At 31.2% G+C, this 14,535-nt stretch overlaps 1 protein-coding gene across 1 annotated transcript in view; it reads right to left on the bottom strand.

Moving 5' to 3' along the window:
• Nucleotides 1-14,535, bottom strand: part of LOC145293187 (uncharacterized) — a 43,521-nt gene that overhangs the window by 14,094 nt on the left and 14,892 nt on the right. The window contains exons 3-6 of the mRNA XM_080139679.1: nt 11,529-11,640; nt 9,483-9,766; nt 5,312-5,473; nt 4,627-4,767 (exon numbers count right to left, since the gene is read on the bottom strand). Coding sequence (XP_079995805.1) covers nt 4,627-4,767; nt 5,312-5,473; nt 9,483-9,766; nt 11,529-11,640 — 699 coding nt within the window. The remainder of the gene's footprint in view (nt 1-4,626; nt 4,768-5,311; nt 5,474-9,482; nt 9,767-11,528; nt 11,641-14,535) is intronic.

Below are 14,535 nucleotides of genomic sequence, written 5' to 3'. Positions count from 1 at the left end.
GAAAAGTCCGATCTCCAGCTCGACAGAGAAAGAAAGCAAAGTTTTTTTTTTTTTTTGCACTTACAGTTCAATTCTTTTCTTTTAACAATTTGCAATTGCTACAGTTAATCCAAATAAAATCTCTTGTGAGGGAAGAAAGTTTCAATCACCAAATTCAGTCTTTCAACGCCGTGCGACACACTCCTGTTCCGCGTGGGAGACATAAGTTCTAGACGATGTCTTCGCAGATATTTTTTATTTGTTTCTTTTCTTTTTAAACATGCCTGTCGGCATCCGTTTTGGATTATCCAAAATAGCTTCATCGAGGGATTAATTCAGAGATCTTTTTTTTTTCTCCGTCTTTGCCAACTTCGGAAATGTTACATATCGCTTTGGTTGTCCAGAAACATGTTTTACGCGGTCGGACTTTTGGTCAAAACTACTCGCACGAGGGAATTATTATTTTTTCCTTTCTTTGTTTCGCCCTTTGATTCTAAAAATAGAATTGACGAAATCCTGTTCTTTCCTTATTATGCTTCTTGGGGCAACGAGGTCACCACGTGCACTGACCTGTCACTTGCCTTCATATTGGAGGAGGTGGGAGGTGTTTGGTGCTAACGTTGATCAAACGTTTTTCAACTCCCTGGTTCTCTGTTTCTATTTTCCTCTCTCTTTCTCTGTAGGTGATGAAATCCGTAGTGGTTTTTTTTCTCTGCTTCCGAGATCAGATCGCAGTGTAGTAACTGTTCTGTCGTCACACATCACTCTCTCCGTCCTCGGCCAAGGAAAGAGAATCTCTCGAGACTGATTTTAATACTGGGTTTTTGGTGGATTCTCGTTCAGTCAGAACATGCCAATCAAATACCTACTCTATACTACTAACAGAATAATAAAACAGTACTTGATGTCGAGGTGGCTGCTTGTAACACTTGCTAGAGAATATGTAGGGTATATGGAGTATGAAGAAGATTGCTGTAATACAAATAATCAGAGGAGCACTAGAAACAATTTTGAAAAACCTGGGAAAAAGACTAAGGGAAATTATAATCAAAGGAAGGCTTGGCATCATACAAAACATGGTACTGATGATAACAGCTGAAATATTAAGAAAAACAAACTAATGCTGACCAATTGCATAAATAATGTTATTCTACATCAGTCTAAGTATGGCTGGAGATACAAAGAGGAATTGCATGAAACCAAACACAGAAGCTGAAGGTGCCAAAGTGGATGGAAAAAATTCCAAAGAAAACCAATGGCCCATATTAGTGAGAAATTAATGGTAAACAGCTGCTGTGAGAATGCAATCAGTGAGCAAAAGAATGTAAGGAAATTTTGTCACTCAAACTCCAAAATGTGTTTTTGCCAATGTCACCGTTCCATTTAAGAAACAATAGTCATCCGATAACAGAAAATTCTTGCTATGAAACCGATCACCATATTCAATATCAACACTTGGAAGTAGCCTAAAAACATCACAGCCAATGTCTACATTCAGAGTTATACATAGGATTAGCACACAGGACTATGTCATCAAAGTAAATAGCAAAATCTATAAGACCGTCATGATTTGTTGTTTTAGCTTTATTGTCTAAAGAACTTATTAGCTTTATTCCTAAACAATAAGAGATATTCTTATAGATGTTTAGTTTCACACATTGTTTTTAATACTGTAGAAACCGACTGATGTGATTGTCAACACATTTCACTTGATTCAAGTTTATTTATTTATTCCTTTAAAAATATCCAAAAACTAATTTTGTCAACTATAACTAAGCCTGTTGGTTTTTTTGTTGTTTTTTTTTTTGCTCTTGTTTCAAAGCAAATTCTCTTTTCGAAAACATTTTTGAAACTAATGTCATTTTATTAACATCATTTCAAAAATATCTTATTTCACAATCAAAATAGCTTCATTCTAAATCATTGGATGAATGAATATTTAAATCTGTTTATTGTAGTTCAATAGCTTAGATAACAATCTTATATAAAAACTAATATACAAGGGGTGTTCAAAAATGAATTCCCCATATTTTTTAATCTGGCCGAATGGATCAGATAGGATTGCAAATTGCATTGTTATGATAACTGAACTTCTGCATTCATGACCTGAAAGTTTTATCTCTCTGTTGTAGATATTGACAGTGTGTAACTTTAAAAAATCAACCCTTGTCATGAACGTGTATTAGAAGTGCACTGAGAATGGTGGTGACAATGCAGAAAAAGAAATTCTATAGCAAAAAAGTTGTTTGTTTTAATGGTACCACTCCTGTCTTAGTAGTTCTTCTACGTTTTTAGTTTGCCAAAACATTAAAAATTATGACTACTAGCATTTCAGCCCGGCATTGCCCGGGTGTTTGGATGTGTATGTTGAGCAAAAAAAAAAAAAAAAAAAAAAAAAAAAGTGGTAGTAGGAAGGCAGGCTCGAACCGTACCGCAAAGGAGGAAAAGAACAGGGTCAAACCTAACGTTTATGCTGTTACGACCACCGCCAAACCGGAAGCGACATTTTTTTAAATTAAGGCTAGACAATCTAAAAATTTAAAATTGAGCTGATTTCCACAACCATACATATATAAACAAGAACATAAGTCAGTCATGGGACTGCTTTCAAAAACCTACCAACGTAAGGATGGGTTAAACTCTAATCTGTGTCTTGCTCTTTCGCATTGTATGACGCATTACTGAATTTATGTCATGAAATACATTAACAATTCCCAAACTATTTGATTAAGCTAAAATTTTACATGCTCGTCATTATTTTCAAAGAGTAAAATATACAAAATTTAAAAAAAAAAAAAAATCAGAAGTCAAAATTCCATCAAATTTTCAACCATAATCGCATTTTTAAAGTCACGTAAGATGCACAAATATGGACCAAGTAGCGAGTCTCTACAATAAACAAAGTTAACGCCACAGGTGTCTTTCACCCTTGATCCAGATGTTTCCAAGTTAAATCAAGATTGATATTTTGACCAAGTTTGGTGGTTATTAGTTAAGTGATGTGGACGTTAGGCTGCACACAAACAAATTTGATTGAAAAAAAAAAAAAATAACTTCCATGGTAGAGGTTAAAATCAAAAGATGGGAGAAAAAAAATTCTGAATGTTAGATTCCAGCTCAAAATTCCAGTAAGTCTGTCAGAATCAAGGAAAACAGTTTCCTAAAATTTAATAAAAATCATATTTTGGAACTACACCAGTTTTCATGTTTACTTATAATCATAATGATTGATCCAGACACAGACATTGAAGCTCCTCTGTAAGAAAAATCTCCACCTGACAAAAGACCAGCAGAACAGACCCCACCCACCTACAAAAATTAACCAAGCTTCAATGAGAAACATGTTATATAACATCAGACCATTTCACATCTGATTTTTACTGATAAAGGTTTTACAATCACATTGATATTTTTTTTTTTATTTAATATTGAATGACTATTGAAATCACAAATGCAATAACATAGAAGAAAATGAAATTATTTAATAAAATTTACAAAACAATTCATTTTTAAAATGTTCCCCCTCCTCAAACATAAATTGGCTTTTAGCTAAATGGGGGATACATTTTGATAATCCAATATAATAATATGAGATTCAGTGTAGTTCATATAGTTTCACATTCATTTGCATGCAATGCTGGGTATTTCTGCTAGCATTAAATAAACTTACCAATACGAATTGGCTTTACTTATTTTAGGAGGTAAAATTAAGAATCTCGTCAGCTTAGATAGATAGGTAAAAGTAAGAATCTCATCAGATAAGAGTTGTATATGCTATCAGTCAAAAAGATATTTCTAAATCTGCAAACTTTTAACAATTCTATTTCTTTTTTTTAAGTTACAAAATTTCATGATTGCAAACACACTTGCACTTATCTGATTGGCTAAGAGCATTCACCAACATATGCAAATTATTTTTGTCTGTTTAACAGTCTAAGTGCTTTTAATACATAGACCTGTATAGTTGAGCAGTTTGGATTTGCCTTAAAAGGACTACAGGAATCACACCACATCCAACTCAGATTTACTAATTTATAATTCACTCCTTATCCAGTATGAGTTGAACTTAACATACCATAATCAGAGATGTGAGTAACCAATAGAAAAAAAAATGAAATCTAGGTTATAACCCTTCCTATGTATGGGGATTATAGCACAAAAATCAATAAAACCAACTTAACTAAAACACCAACTGAGGTTAAATGAATAAAAACACATAATGACTTTGATGTTCTAATGGGATTATATGATTCTGCAAAAATTGCAGACCTAGTGGGCATTTTTATCTTACATACTTTATATAGAATAATAAATCTAAACCATTTCTAAAGCACCAATTTTTGAAATGTATCTTCATTTATGAGAAAGTAAGGGAAGGGAAAAGAATATGAAGTAGTAGTTCAATTTAGGTTCACACTGAATAATTTTATTTGAAGTGCAGTAAAGTGAAATAAAAGAATAATTATTTTTGCACAAAACAAAAATAACTATTTCCTCTGACGTCCTTTAAAAGGAAGCAAATTCACTAATTTCCCAGTTGTTGTATACAAACCTTATGCAAGAGATCATCCAGAAAAGGAAAGTCATTTATCAAGATTTTTACAACAATTACAGGTATGAAAACGAATCATTAAAATAGAGCAGTACCTTCTTCTTCAAACTCAGAATCTTCGTCATCATCAGAATCATCATCGCTATCTTCAGGTTTATATTCAATAGTTTTCTTGGCATTTCGACCAGATGTTCTGCGATTTCGAGTTTGTTTCTTTTCTTCTTCATCATTCAAGCCTAAAAATTCAATAGCACCTGAAGGTCAGTCATCAACATCTTACAGATATGAAAATAAAATCCTGCTTGCTAATCTGATCATAAAGTTCACAATATGTACATCTTTACCAAAGGGACGTAGTTCATCGAAACGACGTAGTAGGAGTAGTAGCAGTATTAATGCAGCCACTATCTGTAATATGTAAACAAAAAGCGAACAACTGATTTTCATTGTATCGTGCTAAATAGCTGTCATAATTTTCACCAAACCTTCCAGTGACTAGATATGGTCTCACTAGTCATTAAAATATATAAACTAGAAGTAGACGACAACTAATTTTAGCTAAGTAAATTATTAATCAAAATTTATACAGTAAAAATGTAGATAAAACTGAATATTTTACTTATACCATCACTACAAAAAGAAAATATCATTTAAGATCTTTATATTGCATAATATTTGGACTTTTTAAAAAATTTCATTTACATGAAGAAAACAACCGTGAAATTTCTGAGTCCTGCTAAAGTTATTTTAATACTAAAATATTTGTTAAAATAGAACTACCTTGCTGCTCATCATCATCATCACTATCTTCGGGTTTATATACAATCATTTTCTTGGAAGTTCGACCAGACATTCTTCGATTTTGAGTCTGTTTCTTTTCTTCTTCATCATTTACACCTAGAAATTCAATATCATCAGATGGTCCATTGACAGGGGTCAAAACTAAACAAAAAAAAAATAAATAAATAAATAATAATTTGCATAAGAAAATTGAAATTTGAGACAAAGATTTTTTTACCGTTACAATTTAAAACATTGCTTCTATTACTCTTAAAATTTTCAGTTTTTGGAAAAAACCTGTCCTAAGATGTTCAGTTTTTGAAAAAACTTGTGATACTGATTAAGCAAAATTTCAGATGTAAAATAGTTACAAATTTTTTTTTTTTTAACTTTAGAACCATTACCATTAGTTCTTTGTTATTTTAGCAAAATTTAAAAAATAAAATATTAAATTTCAAGTGAAACCAATGGTATCTACTGAACTGTCATGTCACAGTAATGAAAATATCCAAAAATAAAAAAAACGATAAGGTAGAAAATTAATTATTAATGAAAATAGTTTTCAAAGACAATTAGTAAAAATTAAGTTTTGCTAAAGTGGCCAAAGATTTTCTGTTTTCAGAAAATATTTACCTCCTTTTTGTTACAATTAGAACTCTTTGGGTTTTTTTTTTTTTTTTGCAAAACTCAATTTTCGCTAATTGTCTTCGAAAACTATTTTCATTAATAATTAATTTTCTACCTCATCATTTTTCGTAATTTTGGGATATGTTCATTACTGTAACGTGGCAATTCAGTAGATATCATTAGTTTCACTTGAAATTCATTATTTCAATTTTCGAATTTTGCTACAATAATGAAGAAAACCCGAAATATTTCCTTTCTATTATTTTGATTATTCAGATTATTGTTCTCATTCTTGATGTTATTTTCACATTTCAGATGCATTTTGTTGAACTCAGAAATCTGTATGGAATTTCAAGCAAAACCCTTTATTTAATCTACAGGAGTAATTTGTTCTTGTTCAGTCAGACATAGTCCAGTAGAAGCATAAAATTATTCACAATTGAATTCTTAATATCACCCATACTGAGGATTGAACCTTTAACCTCCAGAAGATTGTCACTTAAAACTGATTATTACTTAACATGTTACAAGTCCATGTTGAAACTTTTAGTATGAATTTTGGGAATCTATTTTTGTTTTAGATGTGGAGTGTTATTACTTATTACTATATATATATATATATATATATATATATATATATATATATATATATATATATATATATGAAGAGGATGTTGTAGTTGGCTTTTTTGTAAAAAAACACTGTTGGACATGAGACGAGGTAAAAAAATAAAAAATAAATGGCAACATTAAAAGATTTCAATAATAAATTATTTATTCATCAATGTACTGTGTCAAATCAAGATGATGTTATAGTGTTATGTTCTTTGAATTTTCGAGGTATATCTCATCTTTAGAAAGAAAAATATGTACTCAGTGGACATATGTTTATGTCAGGAGCCATGAAAGTTATTGGATGCCTATTGCATTAGGTTTGCAAAGAATCCTAACTTATTAGTAAAGTGTGAGTTAGCATTTATGTTTGACATTATTAATTAATCTATATAATATTCTGCTTGTTCCTTTTTTGGTTAATCCGTATGTTATGCTTTGAAAAAGGCCAAATTTGCAAAATTTATCTATAAAAAGGCCAATCTGGTAACTCTGGACGAGAGAGTGACCTCCCTTTGATGCAGCCTCGTTTTCAAATATCATTATAACAATATATTATCATTGTTGTAATGGTGTGAGAAAGGAACTTGTAGTAATTTTGACATGCAGCGGTTCACCAAAGAAAGAAGTCAGCAAAACCTTATGTTAAAAAGGGAACATTTGAAAGAAAGAGAGCAAAAAAAAAAAAAAAAAACAACAAAAAAAAAAACAACAAAAAAAAAAAACATTGTCTGCCAAGAGGTGCTGGACTGAAGGAGTAAATTAAAGTTTGTCTCTTACAATGTGATTTTATTATTTGTATTGAACTATGTAGCACAATATTACATTCTGAGTATTTATTAATTTACCTCATTTGGGTCAGTTCTATATTTAAAATACAATGGACACTATTTTTATAGAAATATTAATAAACCTATATTTGTTGCGTGTTATTTTTTCTCCCCCCCCCCCAAAAAAAAATATATATATATATATATATATTGCACTATACAGAAAATATCAGCTTTATAAAAACATATTTGTTGATTAGATATATTTCTCATGCCATAGAATTGTCACAATTCCAGCTAGTTGTTATATTTTACCAGTAATAATTCTATTATTATTATGTGTTTCACTTCTATGTAATTCTCATTTATTTATCTCACTAATTTTGATGACAATGAAAGTATTGGAAGTGTGGAATAATTCTAGATAATGTTGCATATCCCAGCTAGTAATAGATAGCAGTCTGCACAAAGCAGCAACAAAAGTTCATACATTAATTACAAATGGGTAGGGTTTTTTATATAAAAAAAGTTTTTTTTTTTTTTCATTTGTATAGCAGAAACTAAACCAACTTTTTCTGGAAAAAATACTTCAATTGGATATTTTAAATATTTAGTTTACGTTATAAACTGATAAAATAAAAACTGTTCCATCATCCTTCACTATCAGAGCTATAAAATTCTCATGGCTGTTCATATGGGAGTCAAAATCATTTTGCCTGTCCCTATTCACTTGCCTCCACAGGTTCAATTTTAATGTGGGGAAATCCAGCTTCCCAAAAAAGGAGCGCTCTAAAAGTTGTATTATTTAATGGATATATAATTTTCTACTTTGCATTTTTCAAATGCTTGCAAAATTATATATACACCTAACAATTCTTTTGCCATTGTTCTCAAAATCAACAGACAAATTTTGTCAACATACAAGTTTATTTATAATTCACTGTTGCCCATTGACATGAAAGAGAGACAAAACAGTACAACTGCATTTAGCAGTAAGAGTGTGTGTGTATGTGTGTCAGGCGACAACGGAATTTGTCACTCACACTGGACTACTGTCGGCTCTCCACTTTTTTTGTTTATTTTATCTCTGTCTTATGAAGATATCAACTGACATTCCTGAAATGTAAATATTTAATTGTTCTTCTTTATTTTGCATTACGCAATTCTAACTCCTTGAACTGGAATATAAGCCTTTCTTTGTTTTCGATGATAGCTACAATTCAGGTCATTCTTATTGGACACAAGAATGTAGATCAAAAGCCATTTGAAATGCTTGCGTGAGCATACCTCCAAATTTATTGCTGTCACCCTAGCTCAATATTCAACATAAATTGCATCAAAAATTAAAAATGCTTCAGTCTAGCTAGAAAGATTTCTCATTGACAGAGTACAGAAAAGATGAAGTATAGTAAAAAAAAACAAAAAACGATCAAGTCCAAGATACCTTGGAAAATGTGCAAGAGGATTAATAATAATAATGTGCTTTCATAGACGAAACATTATACAGCAAACTTTCAGATTATCATTGATCTGTTAGTTTAATGTTAGACTACAGACTTATTGATCAAAATTAATTTTAGAGATTTTACTTTGTATGTTTTTCAAGGACATTATAAGCGAGTGTGTGTGTGACCATATATATATATATATATATATATATATATATATATATATATATAATTATAGACAAGATAAAATATATATTGGTGTATATGAATGTATGTCAGTTCAACAAAGAAGAAAAAAAATCAATAGGTGAAGAGGCTGTAAATACTCTTTATATCTAGGCATTTCGAAGCCTTTAAAGAATCCTTTAATCCCCTCTCAATATATATATATACACACACACATATAAAATAAAATGCTGTTGCTATATTTATCAAGGTAATATTTTTAGAAACAATAAAATTCCAGAACAAACTGCACTTTAATTTTTATGTTTATTTGATTCTTTTAAAAACAAGAATCTTTTTCTCTATCAATAGAAAGAGACAATAGAAAAACAACAGATGTTACATTACTCTAGATCTATGACATCTGTCACCAGGTGTAATGGGGAGGGGAGAAGACAACTATCATACAAGCATTTCTACTTTTAAAAAGGAAAAAAAAAACCTGAAATATGTAATTGTGCTTTCAGCACAAAACATTTGATGTCTTACTTGGCATGGCTGGTGTTTTATTTGTAGACTTTTTTTCTTTTTCTTCTTTGTCACACACACTTACAGTTAACACGGGAGGAGATTTAGGGGGTGAATGAATGTCATGTCTCGATAAATACAATAATTCTTTATGAGGTTGGGGTTCAATCATCTTAGACTTTATTTTACAAGGACTGCTTTTACTTTCAGGTGTATTTTCGGTGACCACTTCGGCGTTGATTTGCATTGATAATTCCATAGCCATTTTGATGTCGCGTTCAAATATCTTCTCATCAATTTTCTTTCTGAAAAACAAAAGTCAGTTATTTTTCAAAACAACTGATAAAAATGCCATAAAAATAAGTTCAGAGAAGTGAGTAGCCGATGACGAAATAAGTGAACAAATACTGTAGATTTCCCAATCTGTGAGCCACACTCTACCCTTCAAACACAAGGACAACAAATGCCTTGTCTTAGATGAATTGTTAGAGATTAGTAGTAAAAAAATAAAGTTTGTATAAAATATCCAAAATACTTAGGAAAATATGTCAAGAATTCACCCAACGTTAAAAAACAAAACTAAAGAAAATCTGTATTATTAACACTTTAAACAATTTCAATATATGTTTTATAAATCAATGTAATCAGACTGGGCAGAAGGTCGAACTTAAATGGCTTTAACTATTTCATCCTTTCCTCTCATCAATTGCCTTTCTCCTAACTTTTTTTCTCAAATGGAGCAAGACCAAAAAAGAATTTTAAAAATTAATTTTTCCACTCAGTTCGTGTATGAAGAAAATCGGATGATTAACTTATGTAAAGTTACTAGCTTTAATTTTTTTCACAAATATTTTCATTCAACTATACTGTAATATTCTGCAAGTTACACCCAATTTTTATCATCCATCTTACTATATATATCATTTGATCAACTCCAATATGCCTGAAGCGATATTTTGTTAATCCGATATTTGGTATAATTCTCCTTATATAAAAAATTTTTTAAAAATAAAGCAAATCTGTAAGATGTACATACCCGTGACAAAATGAAAATATCAAATTCCAAAGAATCACGTAAATTGATCAAGTCGTATTTTAATAGTATTTATTTTGATTTTAAATTTCACTTTGGCTACATCTGTAAAGTATATGGATAACACTGGGTAGTTTTGTGATAAAGGAACTCTTGTAACACCAATACCGGAGATAATATGAGGCAACTTCTGAAGAATGTATTTATTTAAATTTTATTTTTAATATTTCAACATATTACGGAATATAAAGAATATGATTTTCAAACTCTTTTTAACATATTTCCTGCCTTTTCAAGAGAAAGCAAAACACTTAAGGCCTTTGTGCAAACCATGTACTAAGCATACAATCAGGAATTACTTAAGACTTCTACCCAGTCATGGCTGACAGAACTAAAACAAACTATCTTCAAGGATTAAATAAAGGGTTCCATTCAAAATTTCATACAGATTCACAAATTCAACAAAAATGCACCTGAAGGTCAAAGGTTACATCGATCAAAACATGAGAATAATATAAAGACGAGAACAGTAGTCCATATGAATAAAAGGTTATGCTATAAACAAGATAAAGAAATTTGAATAGCAAAAACAGTCGCACACAACTTCTACTTAGCAAGCACATAAATCTCTAAAATTCAATTCTCTGTCTGTTTGACATTACATTGCCTATGATTGCAGAAATGGCATTTAAATTTGTTTCTTATTTTTTGAGATGAGAATCAATAATTTGTATTATTTGGACAACAATTTTCAACTTGAGTGTTATTCTGAGGTTTCAGCTGATGTAACCTCTGACCTTTAGGTGTATTTTATCGAACCTGAGAATTTCAGACCGAAGCCGTTACTTAATCCACAGGGGTAGTATACTCTCGTTCTGTTAGCCATAACCAGTTAGAAGTCTTCATAGTTATATTTTTATTATCACCCATACTCAGAATTGAACCTTCAACTTCCAGAAGAGTGTCACTTAGAACTGTATTTTATTTAGTATTTTATCCGTTACGCCACGGTTCCTGCGGACAGTTCTTTATACCTTTTTGATTTTGTGCTCTTGTTCTTCTGTTTCTCTGGTGTCAAAGCATCTTCTTCTTGGCTTGATTTGACTTTTTTCAAAGGAGGAGGTGCTGAATTTCCAACAAAATCATCTGGAATTGAAGAAAACATCAGTTTAAAAGTTGACATTTTTATTAATAAATACTCATTTTGACATGCGTGCACACACACATACCTGGACTGTTTTTAAGGGCATCGTGGCTACGAACTTGTTGGCATAAAAATATTTTACCTTTAGCTAATAGAGGTATGGATTGTGAAACCTCTACATCAGTATCATCGCAAGTTTCAGAAATTTCACACCAATTTTGAGTTTGAGTTTGGAACCACAGTTGGATTGCTTTGAACAACTTCTTTGTTCTCTTGGAGATGGAAGATAGAGAGAATCCAATCCTATTATCTCCTTTTGAGTCTTGTCAGGTTCCCACAATACTTGAATATTTTTTTATACCTCTTGAGAATCTACCTAGAATAGATATTCCATAAATCGAGAAAAAAATATTATTTTACTCATTTCAACTTCTTGAAATTTTACAATAAATATTTGTCTAAAAAGCAAAAAATACAAAATAAAATAAAATAAAACTTTTCATTCTTTTTGCATAAACAATTTTTTTTAATTATGTTATTGGTCATTTTTGGAAGAGTCAAAACTGCATGAAGGTTTGATACTACGAAGACAAATTTTTGTTTATTAACCTCCATTCTATTATTCTTATAAAGATGTTCAAATTTAGTATACTTATTGTGTATAAAATTTGAAAATAAATCCATATAGATCATGGTCCGACCCCTGATTAATAGTCAATATATATAAGTCAATATTTGTGTTTGTATGCTATAGAAATCAATATATTAACACGGCATTCAAACAAGTTGCGATAAGAGTTCTATTTTTTTTTTTTAAGGAATCTAAAGACAGTAGTGAAATTTTTTTCTATTCCATCTTGGATCACTAGTGGCAATTATTGGTTAGTTCCATAATATAACTGAAATACATTAGAACGTAAAGAAACAAATTTGTTTTCTAAAAACTGATCTTGTTGTTTTCATAAAATATAAGTAAAATTAAACAAAAAATATATCGGTAACGAATTATATATTATAAATATGATTATAAAGAAATATATACTTTTTAGCGTAGATTTTCAATTTTTCCAAATCGCCACAATTTAGTAAGCTCAATAAAAATGAATTTACACTTTCAGAGCATTTATATTGGAAGTAAACATTTCAAACCAAAGATGCATTTATATTACACCGATAGTATTTTATTGTTAGTATAGTGCATCTTACATGTTTCGTTGAATAGTGAAAATTCACCAAACAACTTATCAGAGACAAACTTATGTTCCTTGGAAAAAGAGACAATTGAAGATTTTCTTATCTTAGATTTTACATATATATATGTGTGTGTGTGTGTGGTTTACTGTACATTCTGTCTTGTGGTAGCCATTGCACTGACAAAGATATAAACAAATCATCTGTGTGGATTTCCCAACAACTTAGTTGTTGTAACGGAACCTCATACATCAAAATCAACAGAAGGCTCCATTTTGTACCTATATATGTGTGTGTGTGTGTGTGTGTGTGTGTGTGTGTGTGTTGCAAGTTAACTATTTTAAAGCCTTAAAGTCTAATAAGAACATTTATATTACTAAATCAGATAAAGATTCTGGAGTCATCATTCTTGATAACAGTGATTATATAAACTGTAAACATTCAAATAATTACTTTTATTGATATTTAAAAATTTTTAAATGAAAAAAAAAAAAAATTTGTTTTTATTTGTTTTAACCATATCCCATTTTATAGATTTTTTTGGGTTTTTTTTACATAGGCATAACCACTTATCAAGGCCCAGAGACTATCCGAGGATAAGAGTTAAGAGTGTACAGTTGCCAATTGGACAATATAGTAATCATTACTAATGGAAATTCGGTAAATTTGTTAACTTAAGTGAAACGGCTCATCAAGAACTTGTTTACGTTGGACTTGAAGACAACCATATTGTAGTCAGCTGGAAAGCAGGAAAATGGAAGACAATTCCACAGGCGTGCAGTTCTAAGAAAGATTTATGGAATCTACATTTAGGTTTAGGGTTAGGCATAGATAAAGAGTGGGGGGAATTATTGATAGTGTTTTCAGCTAGATGAGTGTTTCTTGTGAATTTTTGGCGAGGCGGGACCATAGATTGAAGCTAAGTTGAGCACTTGCCATTAAAATAACGATAAAGCAAAGACAAATTCGCAACATCTCCTCTGTGAGATAGAGGTTGCAGGGAAGAGAAAAGGACATCTCCTACGAGACTACAAAGTCTATTTTGAACTCTATCAAGGCAGGACAAGTCCTTTCTAGCAGCTCCTGCCCAGATGTGTCAACAGTACTCCATCCTTGGATGTACTTGGCTCTTATATAGAGAATTGCATCAGCAGTGAGATATCTGCTAGATGGATAGAAGGATCTCATCATTTTTCCAGCGGCCTTGGTAACAGATTTGATGTATGTGTTCCATTTGAGATCAGGAGTAAAGGTCAAGCCCCGAAGCTTGTCAAAACATGAGGCCTCCCCAAGACAAGAGCCATTCATTTAAATTAATGCCAGATGGGGATCAGAACGTTGATGATGTGAAGATAGAAGCTTGGTTTTAGATGCATTAAAAGTAACCAGCCACTCCTTTCCCCATTGTACCACGTGCTCAAGATCAGAGGAGAGAGAATTGGGGAGAACTTGGTCGTTTACGGTTTTAGATGTGCTACCATAGATGGTAGTGTCATCAGCATAAATGTCTACGAATGATGTAAGGATGTGATTTGGAAGATCATTATTGTAGATCAGGAAAAGAGTTGAGCCCAGGATGGACCCCTGAGGGACTCCAGCATTAATACTAAGAGCTTCTGATTTCTGCCCATCAACTACTACTCTTATGAGCCTATCAGAGAGAAATGATTTAATAATTGAGAAGACATTTCCAGCTATACCATAGC

The sequence above is a fragment of the Euprymna scolopes genome, chromosome 14, assembly GCF_053919585.1.
Source record: "Euprymna scolopes isolate OS-2025 chromosome 14, ASM5391958v1, whole genome shotgun sequence".
Taxonomy (NCBI): domain Eukaryota; kingdom Metazoa; phylum Mollusca; class Cephalopoda; order Sepiida; family Sepiolidae; genus Euprymna; species Euprymna scolopes.
The sequence above is the reverse complement of the archived record's forward strand: the minus strand, read 5'-3'. Positions and strand labels throughout refer to the sequence as shown.